Here is a 20,766-nt window from a genome sequence, read left to right as displayed (position 1 = left end):
ATGTTAAAGTAGGATTGGCTATCTTGTAGATCAATAGGTCTCAAGAACTCAGCCACTTGAGTTTGACAGGATAAACAATGCTCTTGATTTGACCTGGAGAATAATAGTATTACAGTATAGTATAGTATAGCAGTAAAACCTCCGGAGAGATTCATAGCTGTCGTTAACAAATCACTAAAATGTGCTAAATCTTTACAGACCACAACTGTGGAGAGATACAGAATGTTGTTCTAGCATAAATGTATAATCACCAATCAAAGTCTGGGGGGGAAAAATATACTGGAGGAATTGAATGCCAGTGGATAAAATATCCATGAATAAAAGGATTGGTTCTCATTTAAAGAAGGATCTTGCTTTTCCCTCCACAACCATTCAAATCTCTTTGATCTTTCTAACCTGATTTATTGTTGCCCTGCTCCACAAAATTCACATAATCAACCACATCCAGCTATTAGAATTCAAACAATGGAGCCATGAGTGGCTTATTTTATGCCTGAATGTATGTGAACAAAGGAAAAACAAATTAGATCTCTATAGTTCTCATCTCTTTCTCCCCACATCTCCGGCCCACCCACCCCTCCACGTCTCTTGAAAAGAATAAAAATTAGCTTAAGGTATTAATACAAAAATTAAATACAAAATCTAATGATGTTCCTTCCCCCACCCCCATTGGTAATCTGAACCATCTGCCTAGGGCTGCTAAGGAGTATACCGCCTTAATCCAGATTAGAGTTGACGAACTGTTTCTGGCATAGAGTTTTCTCTAATACCATGCCCTAGAAGAGCTGTTTGGGGCTGTTGAAATTTCATTTGTTGATTGGTTCATTCTTTTTCCCTCCGGGCTGTGGGTTTCCTTGTGGCCTTTGTTTGTTTCCCACCCACCCACCCACTTGGCAAGGTGAAAAGAAAAAGGAGAGAACATGGCTTTCCTGATGAAAAGTATGTTGAGTAACCAGGTGAAAAATCTGGGGCTTTCTGGAGGGGGAGAAGAAAAGACGGAGGATGCAGCCCCTGCTGATCCAGCTGCAGCAGCAGGAATGACCAGGGAAGAATATGAGGAATATCAAAAGCAGGTGATAGAGGAGAAGTAAGTACACCTTCCTTATGTTTTCAGTGTGCAAACTGATTTAGATTGTTTAAATTCACAAGACCGGAGATCCAGGGAGGTAGATGTTTTAATGCCTGTGTGGGTTAAGGCCGTACCATTACTTATTCTCCAAAAGCATTTCTAATTTTTCATAACGGTTTCTCCACGTAAATGGGACCCTTTCCTTTGAATGTTTCTCTATTTCCAGATTTCCAGGTTGGGGAAAGAGAAATACTTAAGACATTCCCTAAATGTAACCACAGTTACAAGCTTGTTTAGGTATGGAATTTCATAGGTTTCCTTAGTGCTCATCTGAATCAAATACTTTTCAGAATTTTTCTTTTCCTGCATTGGTTGGAATTTTTAAAAGTTGTTTTGGGTAAGATAGTTAAATCCAATAAAGTTAGATTTACTCTATTTTGAAACAAAAGTGCAGAGAAGAGCAACCAGGATGATTAGGGGACTGAAGACTAAAACATATGAAGAACGGTAGCAAGAACTGGGCATGGCTAGTCTAGTGAAGAGAAGGACCAGGGGAGACATGATAGCAGTGTTCCAATATTTGAGGGGCTTCCACAGAGCGGAAGGGTTCAAGCTATTTTACAAAGCACCTGAAGGCCAGAGAAGGAATAAGGGATGGAAACTGAACAAGGAGAGATTCAACTTAGAAATAAGGAGAAATGTTCTGACTGTGAGAACAATCAACCAATGGAACAGTTTGCCTTCGAGAGTTGTGGGAGCTTCATCACTGGAAACTTTCAGAAAGAGATTGGACAGCCACCTGTCAGAAATGACGTATGGTCTCCGGCTTGGCTGAGCGGTTGGACTAGATGACCTACAAGGTCCCTTCCAACTCTTAATCTAATCTAATCTAAATGGCAAAGATAATAAGCATCTACCTCTTACAGTCTAAAAATGCTGTGCTCTTTCTTAACAAATATTTTTACTCTGATGTTTATATAATGACATAGGAAACTACCTACAAAATCAACATTTTAAATACCAATTAGTGTTTTTTTTAGGAAATGTGCAATATTAGTATTATACTGTTAGTAGTAATAATAGTATTAGTACCCAACCAGCAAAGCCACAGGAATTAAAATGAAAACATATCGCTACTAACTATTGTAGCTACAAAAATAATTGAATTTCAAATCTCTGGAACATCATTTCACTAATGATCAATTACATAATGCTTAGCTAAAGCTACACTGTAAGATGATTAGAGGTGAGAGGTTAATGTTCTGTGGAATTTGACTCTCCAGGGTTATATTTAGTAGTAGTCCTGTTCACAAGATGGGCCTCGAGCCACAGGAAATTTTAAGGGAATCCTCTTTCTTGCATGGGAAAATGAAAAATGTGTCCAGGAAGCAAAATAAATCTGTATCTTTCAAGATCTGGATTCATTCAATAATACCTTTAATGAAGTTACTTTGATTCTACTATGGGTATTTGATTTTAATGGTCAGAAAGTGAGAGAGTCAAGTAGCATCATTTCAGATTAGCACATTTTGCTTATGCCTTTTTAAAATAAAATTGATCAGTCTAAAAAAGTACTATCAGACTCTTATTTTTTAGCTATCCTAAACTAAACCTCTTTCTACATTACATTTACCCAAGATATCTTTCAGTCATGGCTTTTGAATGAGGTAGAATTCAAAATAAAGTTATATTTCCATTTGTCAAAAGAAAAATTGGGGTACTATTAGAACACAGGAGAGAAAAGTGCTAATACAGTATGTGGGTGACCCCTAGAGAGCTTAATAAGAGCTATAAAGTCAGCTCTCTCCCCCACTTTTTCTAAACGATCAACTTTGTCACAAAATTCAACGTACTGAATTATTCAGACATTAAATGACCTATAAACAGTTGCGAGATGACTCAAGTTCATAGAGTCATCATAGAGTTCAAGAGCCGAGGTGGCGCAGTGGTTAGGGTGCAGTACCGCAGGCCACTTCAGCTGACTGTTATCTGCAGTTCAGCGGTTCTAATCTCACTGGCTCAAGGTTGACTCAGCCTTCCATCCTTCCGAGGTGGGTGAAATGAGGACCCAGACTGTGGGGGCGATATGCTGACTCTGTAAACCACTTAGAGAGGGCTGAAAGCCCTATGAAGCGGTATATAAGTCTAACTGCTATTGCTATTGCTATAGCCTGGAGTAAACCCCTAGTAGCCTTGTTCCCTGTAACAACTACATTGTCAGTGTTCCACCCATAGCAAGACCATCAAAATATCCCCTTCAAAAACATACAAAGGGCATATGGTTTAAGGAGCCTTCAAATTATACCTATTGAAATGCTGTAAATTTATATATTGGCAACACTTTTCCAAAGTGGTTTGCCGTTGCCTTCTTCCTAGGGCTGAGAGAAAGTGACTGGCCCAAGGTCACTCAGCTGGCTTTGTGTCTAAGGCAAGACTAGAAATCACAGTCTCCCAGGTTCTAGCCTGATGCCTTAACCACTAGACCAAATTGGCTCCTGCTTATAACTATTATTTAGCCATAAAACTAATGGCTCGGATAAAATGCAGCTATAAGAGAAGACATGAGCCTGATTTTCAGAACCATAGATTTGTTATTATGGTTCATTTCAGTTCAGAAACTCATTGAAAGACATGAGAAAGCCATAAATATTGGAGCTGGTTCCATACATCTCACCCACAGCATTTTAAACAATAGCAATAGCAGTTAGACTTATATACCGCTTCATAGGGCTTTCAGCCCTCTCTAAGCGGTTTACAGAGTCAGCATATCGCCCCCACAGTCTGGGTCCTCATTTTACCCACCTCAGAAGGATGGAAGGCTGAGTCAACCCTGAGCCGGTGAGATTTGATCTGCCATTTTGCAGGCAGCCGGCAGTCAGCAGAAGTAGCCTGCAGTACTGCACTCTACCCACTGCGCCACCTCGGCTCTATAAACCCAGGTCAAAGGGACATACCAATGGAAAGTAAACTTGCTTTCCATCATATGAAGGAACTGCAGTCTTCCTTCTCTCTATTTGGTTTCATAAGTTTGAATGGACACTAAATGAACTGTTGTAAGTCGAGGACTACCCGTACTTTGGGCCAGTTGGTTGGGAATAGTATTTAGATAAATACAATTTATGTTATATTTTAATCGTTAACCACTGAAAATCACATTGACAAGGCAGGAGTCAATATAAATAAATAAACATCCAGATTCTGAGGGTTCTTGTATTGATGGGCCTTCTAATACAAGGGTGTCAAACTCAAGGCCCAGGGGCCAAATCCAGCCTGCAGGATACTTATATCTGGCCCATGGGGCACCACTAAAACCGACCCGAGCTCCATTTTCACTGGCAGAGGGTTGCAAGAGGCTGTCTCAGCCAAAAACAGAGTTCACAAGGGCTGCCCGTGGTCCCCACAAGCTCCGTTTTCACTGGCAAAGGGTTGCAGGAGGCCATTGCAGCTGAAAACAGAGCTCATGAGGGCCGTATGCGGTCCCCCCAAGCTCCGTTTTCACTGACAGAGGGTTGGAGGAGGCCATCTCAGCTGAAAACGGAGCTCCCGAGTCCATTTTCACTGGCAGAGCACTCAGGCCACCAAAGGTACCCCCCTGACACAAGTGGCGTCAGGCTGGCCATGCCCACCACGCCCTCTGCCCCCCTCCCACCAGGTCAAACACAACCCTGATGAGGCCCTCAATTAAATCGCGTTTGACACCCCTGTTCTAATAAGATGCATGAATCCAGAAGTTGCTTCCGGATGCTCCTTAAGAGCGTCCCTCAGCCTGATGTTTAGCTGGACCGGCTCAGTTGATTCTTACGAAACCTCCCATTTGTGCCTTCAGGATGGAAAGAGACGCAGCTTATGCACAAAAGAAGGCTGGACGAGCTGTTTTGCGGGTTCACTTGCGAGAGAAATACAGACTTCCAAAGGCAAGACCTCCGTCAAAAAAAAATGCTGTTTATTACAATCTTGAGAACATATAACATTCATATCACTCAGTGGTTCTCCAACTTGGCAACTTTTAAGATGTGTGGACTTCAACTCCCAGAATTCCCTAGCCAGCAATTCTGGGAGTTGAAGTCCACACAACACAAAGCTGCCATGCTTGAGAAACAGTGATGTATCTGCTTTGCTATTTTTCTTTTCTGTCCTTTCTCAATGACCCCCCCCCCCCCCATTTTTACATGATATGTAAGATGCTGAATGTGCCAGCCAAGACTCAGGTTAGATATCCTTTCAGGAAGGACTTTAAATGGCATTTTATCTGTATTGCAAAAACCCATGCTATAGGGATAGAAATGGAAATAAAGCCACAAGTCTAGTCAGAACAATGTACAGGTAGACCTTGATTTATGACCACAATTTGGGACCAGAATTTCTGTTAGTAAACAAGGTGGTGGTTCAGCAGGTTGCCCAATTTCACATTCTTATTTGCCACAATTGTTAAATGACTCAGAGTACCTGATTTTACAACATTTTTGCTGCAGTCGTTAAGTGAATCACATGGTCATTAACTGGATCTGGCATTCCTCATTGACTTTGATTGTTGGAAGGTAGCTGGGAAGGAGTGGTCCAGTGGCCTAGAGAAGGCGCTTTCGCCTTACAATCAGAAGGCTGTGAGTTCAATCCTAGGTAGTAGCAGATATTTCTCTCTCTGGGAACAATGAGTAATTATCTGCTGTGAACTCTGCACTGGTGACAGGAAGGGCATCCAGACAGTAAACACTTCCCAACTGCACCCTCATGTAAGGGATTATGGGGTCATTTTTTTTTTTAAAAAAAAAGGTAGCTGGCTAGGTGGCAAATGGCAATCATGTGACCCCAGGATGCTTCAACCTTTGTAAATACATGGCAGTTGCCGAGAGCCCAAATGTTGTGAAGAAAAAAAAAAGGGTGATTTTGGTTGCAAACTGAATTCTCCATCCTGGGTTTGGTATTCCCATGTGGTTATAGTCTCCTCTGGTGCTTCTGTTATTGGGAACACTTGGGTCATCATCAGGCGTTCCCACAAGTTTGCTAGAATTTCAGGCAAGGCCACCAATATCCCTTAAGAATCCAGTGAGACTTTAGGAAGTTTCAGCATTCTTGCCTGAAATTTTGCAAGCCTACTTGATTTCTAAAAATTGTTTTATTTTATTGTGTCCTGTGCACCCAGAGTTAAGCTTCCCAAGCATGATTTATGCTCAGAACCTGACTTATACAGGTAGTCCTTAATTCAGAACAAAAATTAGGATCAGATCAGTGGTGGGTTTAAAAAAATTTTTAGAACCTCTTCTGTAGGTGTGGCCTGCTTTGTGGGAGTGGCTTGCCAGCCATGTGACCGGGTGGGAGTAGCTTGCTGGCCATGTGACTGGGTGGGCATGGCCAACTTGTAAAATGTGGTGAAACTCACTTAACAACGCTCTTGCTTAGCAACCAAAATGTTGGTTCAGAAACTCTGGCATTTGAAGCACGCAGGTTTTAAAGCTGTCAAGTTACAAGACCCTTGCACCCCTAACCCTTTAGAAAAAAAAACCCAGGGGTGTTCAAACCTGACGGCTTTAAGACTTGTGGACTTCAACTCCCAGAATTCCTCGTCTCGCTCTTCATCTTGGTGATGTGCGGATGGTGAGGGGGAGGGAGCTGGAACCGGTTCTAAACAGCACTGTAGATTTGTGGAACCTCTTCTGTAGAAGAGGTTAGAACTGGCAGGAACCTACCCCTGGATCAGATTATTGGTTGCTAAGGAAAGCAGTTGTTAAATGAATCATGCCCGATGTTATGTCCCTTTTTTGCCATGGTTGTTAAGGGAATGACTGCAGTGAAGTGAATCGGGCAGTCAGGAAGCAAACCGTGGCTTCCCCTATTGACTTTGCTTTTCAGAAGCTAGTTGGGAAGATGGCAGTTGGATTATCACGCAACCCCTTGAGATCCTGCAACTGTTGTCAATGCATACTGTATTGGTTGCCTCCTCTGTTGATGGTCTTTTATCTGCTTATCAGTTTGACTTGAACAATAATTGGTTCGGTCTTTTTGAATGTGTGTCTTGCAACGTCCGCTTTTTATTTTGCTTTTTAAACGATCTGAAATAAAGTTTAGATTTCTAAGGTAACAGAAATAAAATTTGCAAATGGACAAAAGTTACACTCTTATCTGAGAGGAATTGCCACTGAAGCAGTGGTGGGTTCCGGATCCCGTCGCAACTGGGACGCTGCGACGGGGCCAGATGTCCACCTCAGGCACACACGCTGCGCACGCACATGCCACTGCCCTGCGATGCCCCAGCTGCTCAGCAAGGTCGCGCAGGTGCCGTACGCTGTGTGCGCGTGCGCAATTGGCCCGTTTCCCTCAAAAAGAGGTAAAGAACACAGATGGGCAGATGGCCCCACCAAAACACAATTCCGGTACAGTGGCTGCTGCTCCCAGCTGCTCCCGGTATGCCCGGACCGGACAGGACCGCCTGGAACCCACCACTGCACTGAAGTTATACCTGATTAGACAAATATTGAACTGCATTGTGAGAACAGACAGCAAGAAGATTGTAGACCATGTATAAAAGGGCAGTTGTAAGGAAGCCCATCTAAAGAGCCATGGTGGCGCAGTGGTTAGAGTGCAGTACTGCAGGCTACTTCTGCTGACTGCCGGCTGCCTGCAATTTGGCAGATCGAATCTCACAGGCTCCAGGTCGACTCAGCATTCCATCCTTCCAAGGTGGGTAAAATGAGGACGCAGATTTTTTTGGGGGGGGGGCAATATGCTGACTCTGTAAACTGTTTAGAGAGGACTGTGAAGCAGTATATAAGTCTAAGAGCTATTGCTAGTGCTAAAGTCTGAGGAGCAAGGTAGCTTATTTCTTCCCTATCTCTAGTCATCTTATCCTTGTTTATTTACCACTCCCAACTGTAATTTAGGTTCTTTTTTATTGATCTGTAAATGACATTCATGCAATTAACATGTATGTCCTTTTAGGTCCTTCATTCAAGTTCTTGCAACTTTTTGGCATAGAGACACGTATGCATATGTGGACACTTAACGTTATAGTCCAGATCAGGGGTCGCCAATCTTTCGGACCTCAGGGGCCACTAAATTCATAATTTTAAATCTCGCGGACCATTAATATGATTTTTTTTTAAAAAAAGATAAACAGTATTTAGTGCAAATAATTTTTCTGCAGACCACCAGAATTTTCTAATGGACCACCAGTGGTCTACGAACCTCGACTTACGATCATGATGGAGCCCAAAATTTATGTTGTTAAGCAAGAATTTGTTGAGTGAATTTTGCCCCATTTTACAACATTTCTTGCCACCTTTGTTAAGTGAATCACTGCAGTTGATAAGTTAGTAAGTTGCTTGTTCAGTGAATGTGGCTCCCTCATAGTCTTTGCTTGTCGGAAAGTTGCAAAAAAAAAAGATCACATGACCCCGGGACACTGCAGTGGTCATAAGTATGAACCAGTTGCACAAGCATCTGAATTTGGATCACATGATCATGGAGATGGTGCAAAGGTTGTAACTGCATAAAACGGTCATAAGCAGGGGTGGGTTCCTGCCAGTTCTAACCTCTTCTATAGAAGAGGTTCCACAAATCTACAGTGCCGTTTAGAACCGGTTCCAGCTCCCTCCCCCTGCCTGTCCGCACATCATCAAGATGAAGAGCGAGAGGAGGAATTCTGGGAGTTGAAGTCTACAAGTCTTAAAGCTGTCAAGTTTGAACACCCCTGGGTTTTTTTTTCTAAAGGGTTAGGGGTGCAAGGGTCTTGTAACTTGACAGCTTTAAGACTTGCACACTTCAATGCCAGAGTTCCTGAGCCAACATGACTGGAGGAGGAATTCTGGGAGTTGAAGTCCACAAGTCTTAAAGCTGTCAAGTTTGAACACCCCTGTGGGTTTTTTTTCTAAAGGGTTAGGGGTGCAAGGGTCTTGTAACTTGACAGCTTTAAGACTTGCGTGCTTCAAATGCCAGAGTTTCTGAGCCAACATTTTGGTTGCTAAGCAAGAGCGTTGTTAAGTGAATTTCACCAAATTTTACAAGTTGGTCACGCCCACCAGTCGCATGGCTGGCAAGCCACTCCCACCTGGTCACATGGCTGGCAAGCCACTCCCACAAAGCAGGCCAGACCTACAGAAGAGGTTCTAAAAAAAGTTGAAACCCACCACTGGTCATAAGTCACTTTTTTGAGTGCTGTTGTAACTTTGAACAATTATTAAATGAACTCTTATACGTCAAGGATCACCTGTAGTTGCTGATCTACTTGACTTAGTGTTTCTTAACTTTGGCAACTAAAATGTGTGGACTTCAATTCCCAGAAGTCCTCAGCCAGCCAATTTGGATGTGGATTCTGGGAATCGAAGTCCATACATCTTAAAGTTGCTAAGATTGGGGGCGGGGGGGAACCTGACCTGGGCTGTCCTTTATTAATCTTGTGCCCTTCAGATACGTTATTGGTACAACTATTGAGATTCTCCCTCTGTGGGAATTTGGCAGATGATTTTTCAGAGCTCCAGATCAGTGGTGAAATTCATTTTTTTTTTACTACAGGTTCTGTGGGTGTGGCTTGGTGGGCGTGGCTTGGTGGGCGTGGCAGGGGAAGGATACTGCAAAATCTCCATTCCCACCCTACTCTGGGGCCAGTCAGAGGTGGCATTTGCCGGTTCTCCAAACTACTCAAAATTTCTGGATTTCACCTGCTCCATATATTATTGGAATCATCTACATGCTAAAAGCACTTATGGTGCCTTTGAAAATTAAGTTGTTGCTTTTTTTTTTCTCAAGAGGAAAAAAAAACCAGAGGTCCTTTAATATAAATAGTGCAGGAATCAGGAGAGAATGATTTAAATGGAAGACGCAAACAGTCTGGCTTGAACAAAGGGGCATAATGAATAAGGGAAGTCCTCAGGTTATGACCACCATTGAGTCCAAAAATGTCTGTTGTTAAGTGGGACATTTGTTAAGTGAGTTTTGCCCCATTTTAAAACCTTTCTTGGCACCGTTGTTAAGTGAATCACTACAGTGGCTAAGTAACACAGTTGTGAACTGAATCTGGCTTCCCCCATTGACTTTGCTAATCAGAAGATCACAACAGGGGATCACAGCACCCTGGGACACTGTAACCGTCATGAATGAATGAATTTTGATCACTTGACCATGGGGATGCTGTAATGGTCCTAGGGGTGAAAAATGGTTGAAAGTCACTTTTTTTCAGTGTGATAACTCCAAATAGCAAGAGTACTTAGACTTGTATACTATTTCCTAGTGTTTTTATAGTCCTCTCTAAGCAGTTTTACAGGGTCAGCCTATTTCCCCCAACAATCTGGGTCCTCCTTTTCCCCACCTTGGAAGGATGGAAGGCTGAGTCAACCTTGAGCCTGGTGGGATTCGAACTGCCAAATTGCAGGCAGCTGGCAGGCAACAGTAGTAGCCTGCAGTACCGCACTCTAACCACTGCATCACTGTAGCTCATATATGATATATGATATGTGTGTGTGTCTGTGTGACACTCAAGGCAGTGAGCACTAACACTTCTGCTCCTATTTTCCCCACAACAACCACCCTGGAAAGATGGATTGGGCTGAGTTGGAGCATCCAACTGGTCTTCGTGCATAAGGCAGGCCTAGAATTCACAATCTCCTAAACCAGCAGCTTAATCACTACAACAAATGGCTTCTGATAATGGTCTAAGCCAGTGTTTCTCAACCTTGTCAACTTGAAGATGTCTGGACTTCAACTCCCAGAATTCCCCGCATTTGCTGGCTGGGGAATTCTGGGAGTTGAAGTCCAGACATCTTCAAGTTGACAAGATTGAGAAACACTGGTCTAAGCAGTTTACAGAGTCAGCATATTGCCCCCAACAACCTGGGTCCTCATTTTACACACCTCTGAAGGCTGGAAGGATGAGTCAACTTTCAGCCTGGTGAGATTTGATCTGCCAAATTGCAGGCAGCCGGCAGGCAGCAGAAGTAGCCTGCAGTACTGCATTCTAACCACTGCACCACTGTAGCTCATATATGATATATGATGTGTGTGTGTGTATAACACTCAAGGCAGTGAGCATACCTAATACTCCTGTCTCCTATTTCCCCCTCAACAATCACCCTGCAAAGATGGATTGGGCTGAGTTGGATCATCCAACTGGTCTTGGTGCATAAAGCAGGCCTAGAACTCACAGTCTCCTAGTTTCTAAGCCAGCACCTTAACCACTACAACAACTTTTTTTCTGGTAATAGTCTAAGCGGTTTACAGAGTCAGCACATTGCCCCCAACAATCTGGCTCCTCATTTTACCCACCTCGGAAGGATGGAAGGCAGAGTTCACCTTGAACTTGGTGAGATTGGAACTGCCGAATTGCAGTCAGCCAGCAGTCAGCAGAGGTAGCTTGCAGTACTTCATTCTAACCACTGTGTGGCTCTTAGTCACTAAACAAACTGTTGTAAATTGAGGACTTCCTGTAGCAGGTATGAAATGCTGTAATCTTTACTCTCAGTGCTTCTGCGCATGTGCAGAGTGATGATGTCTGAGTGGGTGGGCGGAGGCTTCCACCCCGGCCACTACCAGCTCACTCGAAATGGGGAGAACCAGTAGAATACCACCTTTGTCCTGTAGCAGGGGTGGATTTCACATTTTTTTTACTAACGGTTCGGTGGGTGTGGCTAGATGGGGGGGGGCATGTGACTGAGTGGGTTGACATCACTCGCACACACTCAGTCACATGACCCACTCATCAAGCCACGCCCACTGAAAGGGTGGTGAAAAGTTTTGATGGGGATGGGGGGGGGGCCCTCCAGCCTCGCCAGAACTAAGGGAGCGTCTGCAAACTACCCAGTAAGAAAAAATGTTTTTCTCCTCCCCAGCCCCCAGGAACACTCTGCAGGCTTCAGCAGGGCTGGAGGAAGGGGGAAACGCCACTGTTTTTTTATGAAAAACGGCCCATTTTTGCGAAAATTGGGGCATTTTCCCCATCCCCCAGCTCTGCTGAAGCCTGAAGATTACTTCTGGAGGCTGGGGGAAGGCAAAAACGCCTCAGTTTTCCCCCAAACAGCCCATCTCTGGGACCTCTCGGGGACTGGCATACACAGACCATTAAAAAAGGGGGAAAATATTAATATCGATAAATTGATATTAATTTTTTAAAGTTTATTTTAGAACGTTTTTGTTAAAGATTTATACCCTGTATTGGTTCTGGGAAGTCGGGGGGGGAGGTTGGGGGGGGTTGGGGGGGAGGGGGGGAGGGAAGTAAATATTTGTAAAAGTTTTTTTTTCAAAATTCTCATTAAAAAAAGGGGGGGGATACATTTTTTCAATGTCACCTACAAAGCCCTTCATGGTACTGGACCTGGGTACTTGAGAGACCGCCTGCTGCCAATTACCTCCATTAGACCAATTAGATCCCATAGACTAGGCCTCCTCCAAATTCCATCCGCCGGCCAGTGTCGACTGGCGACTACCCGGAGGAGAGCCTTCTCTGTGGCTGCTCCGACCCTCTGGAACGAACTCCCCGTGGAGATTCGTACCCTCACCACCCTCCAGGCCTTCCGCATAGCCCTTAAAACCTGGCTGTTCCGACAGGCCTGGGGCTAAAGACTTGCAGCCCCGCTCCGAATGGTATGATTGTTGTGTTTTTTTAGCTGTGTATGGTCTTTATGTTTTGTAATTTTGTTTGTTTTGTTCCATTCCCTTGAATTGTGAGCCGCCCTGAGTCCCCTCAGGGGAAAGGGCGGCATATAAATAAAGTAAATTCAAATTCAAATTCAAATTCAATGAAGATTGTTCTGCACATGTGCAGAACAGAAAATAAATATGGAGGTGCCCAGGATAGAACCGGCATGGCCACGTGTCCAGCCGAGTTACTACCTATTCGGCTGAACCGTTCTGAACCAATAGGAACCCACCTCTGTCCTGTAGTGAGTAGATCTTCAACCGGGGATACCTGAGGTTAGGTTCCTCAGCTTAACCTAGCCTCTCGGAATTATCATGGAGATAAAACAAATTTGTTCCCATAATTCCATCTTGAATTTCCTGGTAGAATATAATAATAAATCTATTTTGCTAACTCATAAAAACGGAGACAGCGTGCTGCGGTTACAACAATGCCTGTGAAACATTTTGCACAGATGTTTTAAGAGATACTTACGTGTCCATAATATGAAGCCATTGAAAAGTGCAAGACGTAATGCTTAAGGGTATTAAGGGCAGGCTTACATGGCAAAACATGTCCTTAATGAGCCCATTAAATCCTATTAACGGGATTGTCAGGACAGATTTGTCGTTGGAAAGATGTTTTCATCCATGAATTGTGTAGCTTGTTCCTAAGGGAAGGTTACCATGTTGATCAAATTGCTTCCTCCACCCTTTGATTGGGAAAGGTGGGAAACATAGAACAAAAATAGAACAATTAACCAATGGAACAGCTTGCCTCCAGAAGTTGTGAATGCTCCAACACTGGACGTTTTTAAGAAGATGTTGGATAACCATTTATCTGATGGGGGTTGGATTAGAAAACCTCCCAGGTCTCTTCCAACTCTGTTATTCTATTCTATATCTGCTATCCGACTGAGCTGTGCATGCTTCAAAAACGATTCAGAAAAAAATATGCTTTGACATGCAAAAAACAGGAATGTAGCAGCTCTTTAAAGCAACTGCAACTTTTTGCAGAGTGGGGAACCTGCCTGGACAATGATGCAACAGCTTTAATGATGGAGCAGCTTTTGCATCTGGTGAAATATGAGAGGATTCTGTCCAAAAGTCATGGTTATCCCCAACTAGTCACATGGCTTTAATTGCTAGAGATTGTATTCCTAAATTCTATACTAAAATAATTAGTAGAAGAAGGTATAATTGGACCTCAATAAAGTAGATCAGAGAAAGTGAGAATGAGGAAGAGAAAGAGGGAGGGAGGGAGGGAGGGAGGGAGGGAGGGAGGGAGAGGCCATGATCACTGTACAATGCCCTTCAAGAGTTGGATAGCTTGGCTAACTCCTTAACTACACATAGTCCTCAACTTATGAGCACAACTGAGACCAGAGTTTCTCTTGCTAAGAGGTGTGATTGTTAAGTGAGTCACTGCCATTTTGAGTAAATCCATGCACCCTGCTCCAGAATTTCCAGTGTTGGAGCATTCACAACTTCTGGAGGCAAGTCATTCCACTGATTAATTGTTCTATCAGGAAATTTCTCCTTAGTTCTAGGTTAGTTCTTTCCTTTATTATTTCCACCCATTGCTTCTTCTCCTGCCTCCAGGTGTTTTGGAGAATAGGTTGACCCCCTCTTTTCTGTGATGGTTCCTCAACTATTGTCACCCCTAATCCGTCTCTTTGTTAGATTGGATATAATTCCTGCAACTGTTCATCATATGTTTTAGCCTCCAGTCCTTTAATCATGTTTGTTGATCTTCTCAGCACTCTTTTATAATCTGGGCATCTTTTTGCATTGTAGTGACCAAAACTGGATGCAGTATTCCAGGTCCCAACGACAGTATATGGTGGTATTAATACTTCACATGAACTTGATACTATCCCTCTGTTGATGCAACCTATAACTGCATTGGCTTTTTCTTTCTTCTGACTCCTGCAGTCAGATGATGATGACAATGAGATTCTTTGGACTCTTCTTCAAACTCATCCTTCTCTCCAAAGATGAGGTTCTACATGCAGTCATTATTTCTGTAGATGACTTCCCTCTAAAGATGGGTCATCTAAGGAGGTAATGAGAAGATGTAGGCTTTCAAGATTGGCATCCTCCGGACTGATCCAGTTGGACCAAGCTGGAATCTTGACATTTTTCCCTTCCCATCTAAATCACATTGGTGACATTATTACAGGTAGTCCTCAACTTACAATCGCAACTGAGCCCAAAATTTCTGTTGCTAAGTGATACATTTGTTAAGTCATGTTTTCTACAACCTTTCTTGCTACAGTGGTTGTGAATCACTGCAGTTGTTAAGTTAGTAACATGGTTGTTAAGTGAATCTACCTTCCCCATTGACTTTGCTTGTTAGAAGGTTGCAAAAGGGGCTCATATGACCCTGACATATTGCAACCGTCATTAATATGAGTCATTACCAAGTGACTAAATTTTGATCACCTGACCACGGGGATGGTACAATAGTGCATGATCATAAATGATAATGGAAAACGATCATGTTACTTTTTTCAGTGCTATTGAAACTTTGAATGGTCACTAAATTAATTGTTGTAAGTTGAGGATTGCCTGTATTGGGGTAGTGAGGTTACATTAGGAGGTTTGTGGTATTTTTCGCAATTTCGCCTTTGAAATAACTGCAAAGGCAAACAGGTTGTGTCAGATCTTTGGCTGCCGGTAAAAACTACATTTGAATATCACTTAATCTCAGGATGTTGAGATCAACTCAATAAAATTATTATCTTTTTATGAAAAAATAATATCCTTTACATGGTATAGAAATATGTTCCAACTGAGCAGGTGGATCAAATAAAACGGAAAGTTACCTTGATTACTTTAAGGGAATCCTTTCATTCCCACATTTTATATTGTTATAGAACCGTAATGGAGATCCTAAGGCACCCATGCCACAGAGGTATCTGATGCGCAGGGCAGGGTGCATGCAGGGGACATGCACTTATGTGCAGGGGGAAGGACCCATGCACAGGAAGCAGGGTGCATGCACGCAGGAACGCGCATTGCATTTTGGGGACTTGCGAGCCCAGTTTTGGCTTCCACATTGATACAGCCTTCCAAGCCAAAAATGGAGCATGGCGGGGGGGAGGTCTTTTGTAAAGTGTTGAAAACCCAGATTTTTTTTGGGGGGGGGGTGTTGTTGTACAAGAGGTTTGATTGCCCATTGAGAGGTCCCTCTTAATTGTTTTATTGGGCTTGGTTTCTGATGACCATTGTTGGTTTTTCATTCTTTGCTAATATTGTTTTTATTGTTCTAATATGTTGTTCTACATTCATGACATGGGCAGCCATATAAATATATCTAATAAATAAAAACATTACATATATATATATATATATATATATATATATATATATATATATATATATATATATATATATATATATATATATATATATATATATATATATATATATATATATATATATATATATATGAGATAAAGGAGGAGAGCCTGTGGCTTAGTGGCTAATATAACTGCCTAATATGTAATACAGCCCAGGTTCAATTCCCAGTAAGGGTATGGCTAGCTGATGAGAGCTAAATAGCTTGAAATAGATCTATACTAGTCACCCTTTATTTATTTGTTCCACAATTGCAACACACACATGCACACACACACATATATATAACAAAATATTTTACTTATGTAAAATATTTTTGCATATTTGTTCACCAATGTGTTGGCATTTTAAAACTTCACCAAGTTTGTTTCTCAGCTGGGATCAGCAAAACAGGCAGTTGCATGAATTAAGTTCTTTAATTTTCACCCAAGGGCAATGACAAGCTATTAGGTGAATGGTCACAAAGACCCCCCACCACCCACCACAGATTATATACATTGCAATTGGACTTCCTATAGCCATGATGGCGAATCTATGGCACGCATACCCAAAGTGGCACACGGAGCCATGCCTCCTGGCACGCACGGCATCGCCTGTTCCTCTTCCAGATTGTGGGTGCACATGTGCACACAATGATCACCTGGACTTTGCACATGCAGCCGTGCCTGAACCTGGAAGAGCTAGTCTTCCATTTTCCAGCATGAGCATGGACGCTGGCCAGTAACCGGAAGTCTAGCTGGCCGGTACGCATGGTCCCATTGGAAAACGGAAGTGCATTTTCCAGTGGGCGCATGGCCCCTGAGCAGCTCCTCTTCCGGGTCACGTCCCAAATGAGCGCAGGCACTCCCTTTTCGACATGAAACCTTCCGAAAAGATTCACCATCACTGTCCTATAGACTATCACTCTCTTATACAGTCAGCAATTTCCCATCTCAGCATCATTTCATATATGGAACTTCCTTCCTTACCAAGGCCTCTAACTTTTCCGAGAATACCATTATCTAAAGTAGGGGTGTCCAACCTTGACAACTTAAAAACCTGTGGACTTCAGTTCCCAGAATTCTCCAGCTAGTCCTTCCTGCTGGGGAATTCTGGGAGTTGAAGTTCACAAGTCTTAAAGTTGTCAAGGTTGGATACCCCTTATCTACAGAGAAGGTAGTTTCAGAATATACATCTTATCTCACTTCCTTGAAAGTAAGCTACTTTCAAGGCCTGGGAACTGTGGAGAGTAAGAAGGCCAACGAAATCTTAAAATAAAACATGATTTCAAAGTCTCAATTAACGCACAAACGGTCTATTAAAATGTTCCGATGTTATATTCCAGGAGTGTCAAACTCATGTTATTACATTTTTGTCATGTGACGTATTGCAACTTTCCCCCTATTTGCTAAATCAAGGGTGGGTGTGATAGTGCTTGATGCATTCGGCCCATGGGCCACGAGTTTGACATCCTTGCTATGTTCTATAAAGTATTCTAATAATTTATACATTTTGTTTCACATTTTCTACTACATTTTCTTGTTTGCAACGTCACATTTCAGAATCTGGAAAAATACAAACACCAATTACTAAGCTTCAATATTTTACAATGCCTTTGCATTGTAAAATACAAATTTGATACAAATGCATAATTCCAGTTAATTCTACAGAGGAATTATTGAGTCTGTCATTTGTACTACTTGTTACTGCCTGGTTTGGTACAGCAACCAAATGGGACAGGTACAGAATTCAACAAATAGTTAGCACTGAAGGAAAAACTATTGCAACCAGCCTGCCCTCCATTGAGGACCTGTATACTGCATGACATGGGTGAGAAAGAGGATTGAAAAGATTTCTACAAAACCTCTCACATCCTGGACATAAACTGTTTCTATTCCTCCCCTGAGGACATCACTATAGAGCACTGCATACCAAAACAAATAGACTCAGAGACCTTTCTATTCTATTCTATTCTATTCTATTCTATTCTATTCTATTCTACTCTACTCTACTCTACTCTACTCTACCCTACCCTACCCTACCCTATCCTACTGTTGCAGAAAATAACAGGCTTTAGACTTCTCAGGATACAGGAAAAGTTTATTTGGCAGCCAGGTTCAGAAAGCTAGCCCATGGCTTAGCATTGCAAGTTCTGAACAACCTTCATTATCCAAGCACGCGTTGTTATACATTCTCAAAGGAGTGTAACACAGAAACATTTAACTCATTTCTTATTGGTTACCTTGAGGAGAAAGCCTTATAAGGAGACGGGGTCTTACTTCTCCTTTTGTTACAGGTTTGGACTACGTGTCATTAACGAACTTTATCTGAACCTTGTGGTTTGGACTTTTGACACAGGGACGTTGGCTAGAACATCTTGTGGTTAGAGGCTGATGACATCTCTCTGTCCCTTTAAGCAAGCTTCTAACTATCCTTTTCATGCCACGTCTTCATTCTTATATTTTTAATCCATATTTTATTCTACTTTACTACCATACCCTGTCCTGCCCTACTCTACTCTGTTACTAGTCTAGTCCAGCCCAGTCCAGTCTAGTCTAGTTTAGGGTTCCCCTACAAATTCACATTCACTATTAATTTCTACACATGCTAATTAAAACACAAAGGCTGTTAAAACATAATAGAACTCCTTAGTAAGCTTGCAAATAATTTCTGCTTCAAGAACTGTTAGCCCAGTCTCATATATCTTATTTTGACCTACAGAGAGCTTATTATTTCTTCTCTTAGAATTTTAACACTTTTAACACTATTTTTTTTTAAATGTAGTTAGCAATGGAGCAAGAAATTTCCCCTTCATATATATGGATTTTTATTTTTATTTGCTTCCTTTTGTTAGAGTGAATTAGATGATAATCAGATTCAGATGGCTGGAGATGACGTGGACTTGCCCGACGACCTCCAGAAGATGGTAGCAGAGGATCAAGAAGAAGAAGAAGACAAAGATACTCTTTTGGGACAGCTTCAGAACATCCAGAATATGGATGTGGATGCTATCAAAGAGAAGGTCCAGGCGACTTTCACTGATATTAAGCAGTCGGCTGAACAAAAATGTTCTGTAATGTAGTGAAGACGTTTCACAAGACCTACATAGGTACAAACGTCCATAGAAGTGGACGGTTAGTGGGACCACAGCAACAATTGGTGGTGCTGCTTACTCATCACACCTTCCCTCTTTATGAGGAGTGGTGTTTTGTTTTGTTTTTCCCAGATAACATTAAAAACGGCCATTGAGAGAAGTCATGATGGTGATTCCAATTTTGTAGATCATTATTATCCTTTTTATATCCCCTTTGCTCACATACTTATACGGTGTCTAGTACCATTTGCAAATACTTTGCACTAATATGTAGCAGTCGAAGTACCAAATCCAGAAAGTACTTTTGTTACTTTGATGCAGCTAAACCAGTATCACAATGAACAAAATATTCTTCTACAAGCACTCAAAAATTTTTTTTTGCATTTTACTTATAAGATGCAAGAACTGTTTTTTTTCTGAGGGGTGTGTTGTGTCTGTGTGTGTTTCTGCTGACGCACATATTTATAGATGTGTGTGCATGTCTGTGTGTGGCTTTGTGTGTATCTATGCATCCTGTATCTATGCATCCATTTGTAGCTAGGAACTAAAAGCAGTGAAAGTGAACTTAATTAAAATGAAGAGGGAATAGACAGTGAAAATTACTATATTGACAAGTACTGTAATAAAAACATTGTTTCTTCTATTAATGAACTTGATTATCTGATTGTATACTGTCTTCACACTTTTTAAAGATCCTTATGCCTGAATTTATAGGGTTCGTTCCCAGGTAATTCATATTTGCAGCTGTTGCTACAATTGTTTATCCCTTAAAAACAAAAACAAAAAAGCATACATATTTTTATTTCAAGCATCCTGGTAATATATTCTGTAGAATGTTCTTTGGGACAGAATTTTGCTACCCATACATTAACAGATTAATTGTTGTGTGTTCCCCCTTTTCTTCAGGATCTCAGTCTCTGTATTATTTTAAATGGCTTATATTGTTGTTTTAATCCATGTTAAGGAAACACACACACCCCTTTCACAAGTGGGCACTTGAAAAAATTAAATTCATATATAAATTCTGTTTTAGTAATGGGAGGAAATGTTATAAATGATAAAAATATGCAACATATTAGACTTCTTTTTCTGTAACTTCATTGACACAGGTTCTATCTCTCATTTCAAGCAATTTTGAACCTCAAAATGCAGCAACTTCCATCAAAAACATTTGCTCCATTTTTTCTTAATGAGATGAGTTTATTGTCCTCTATCTCCCTCTAGTGTCAATCGCTCAAAGTTACATTATCATGTTTCCTCTTTAAAAACAAGCCCAAACTAACACCATTTCCCACCGGAGGAATTCTTCTACTTAACTCAAAACTATAATTCCAAATCCATCTAAACTTAATCCATAGTTAACTTTCTAAAAAAATCCATATTCTAAGCACCCCTTTTCTATTTAATAAAAATATTTTTCAGAACTTTTAAAATTATATTTAAAACTCTTTCTCCAAGGAGAAAACAACCTACCCAATGTATGCAGTAAGAATTTGCCAGTCTGAAGGGTCCTAATATTTCCTGTTCAGTAAAAGAAATACTCAAAAAGTGATTAAGAAATTGGACTTGGTTGAGGTTTATGTCTTTAAAAGGCTACATTACAACTGTGAGCTTGATGGTGTCCCTTAGCTCCCAGCCATTCAATTTATAAACCGATCACAAA

The 20,766-nt window shown here is 41.6% G+C and overlaps 1 protein-coding gene across 1 annotated transcript; it reads left to right on the top strand.

Annotated features, from left to right (window-relative positions):
- Window positions 1-787: 787 nt before the first annotated feature.
- On the top strand, window positions 788-19,750 carry CPLX4 (complexin 4). Its single transcript, XM_087717074.1, has 3 exons — window positions 788-1,087; window positions 4,896-4,983; window positions 18,864-19,750. The coding sequence occupies exons 1-3, from the start codon at window positions 921-923 to the stop codon at window positions 19,089-19,091; spliced, it is 483 nt and encodes a 160-aa protein (XP_087573200.1). The 5' UTR covers window positions 788-920; the 3' UTR covers window positions 19,092-19,750.
- The last annotated feature ends 1,016 nt before the right edge of the window (window positions 19,751-20,766 follow it).

This window comes from Thamnophis sirtalis, unplaced genomic scaffold (assembly GCF_051295495.1).
Source record: "Thamnophis sirtalis isolate CommonGarterSnake01/CBP01778 unplaced genomic scaffold, rThaSir2_p1.2 scaffold_5, whole genome shotgun sequence".
Classification (NCBI taxonomy): domain Eukaryota; kingdom Metazoa; phylum Chordata; class Lepidosauria; order Squamata; family Natricidae; genus Thamnophis; species Thamnophis sirtalis.
This window is presented reverse-complemented; position numbering and strand designations above follow the sequence as displayed.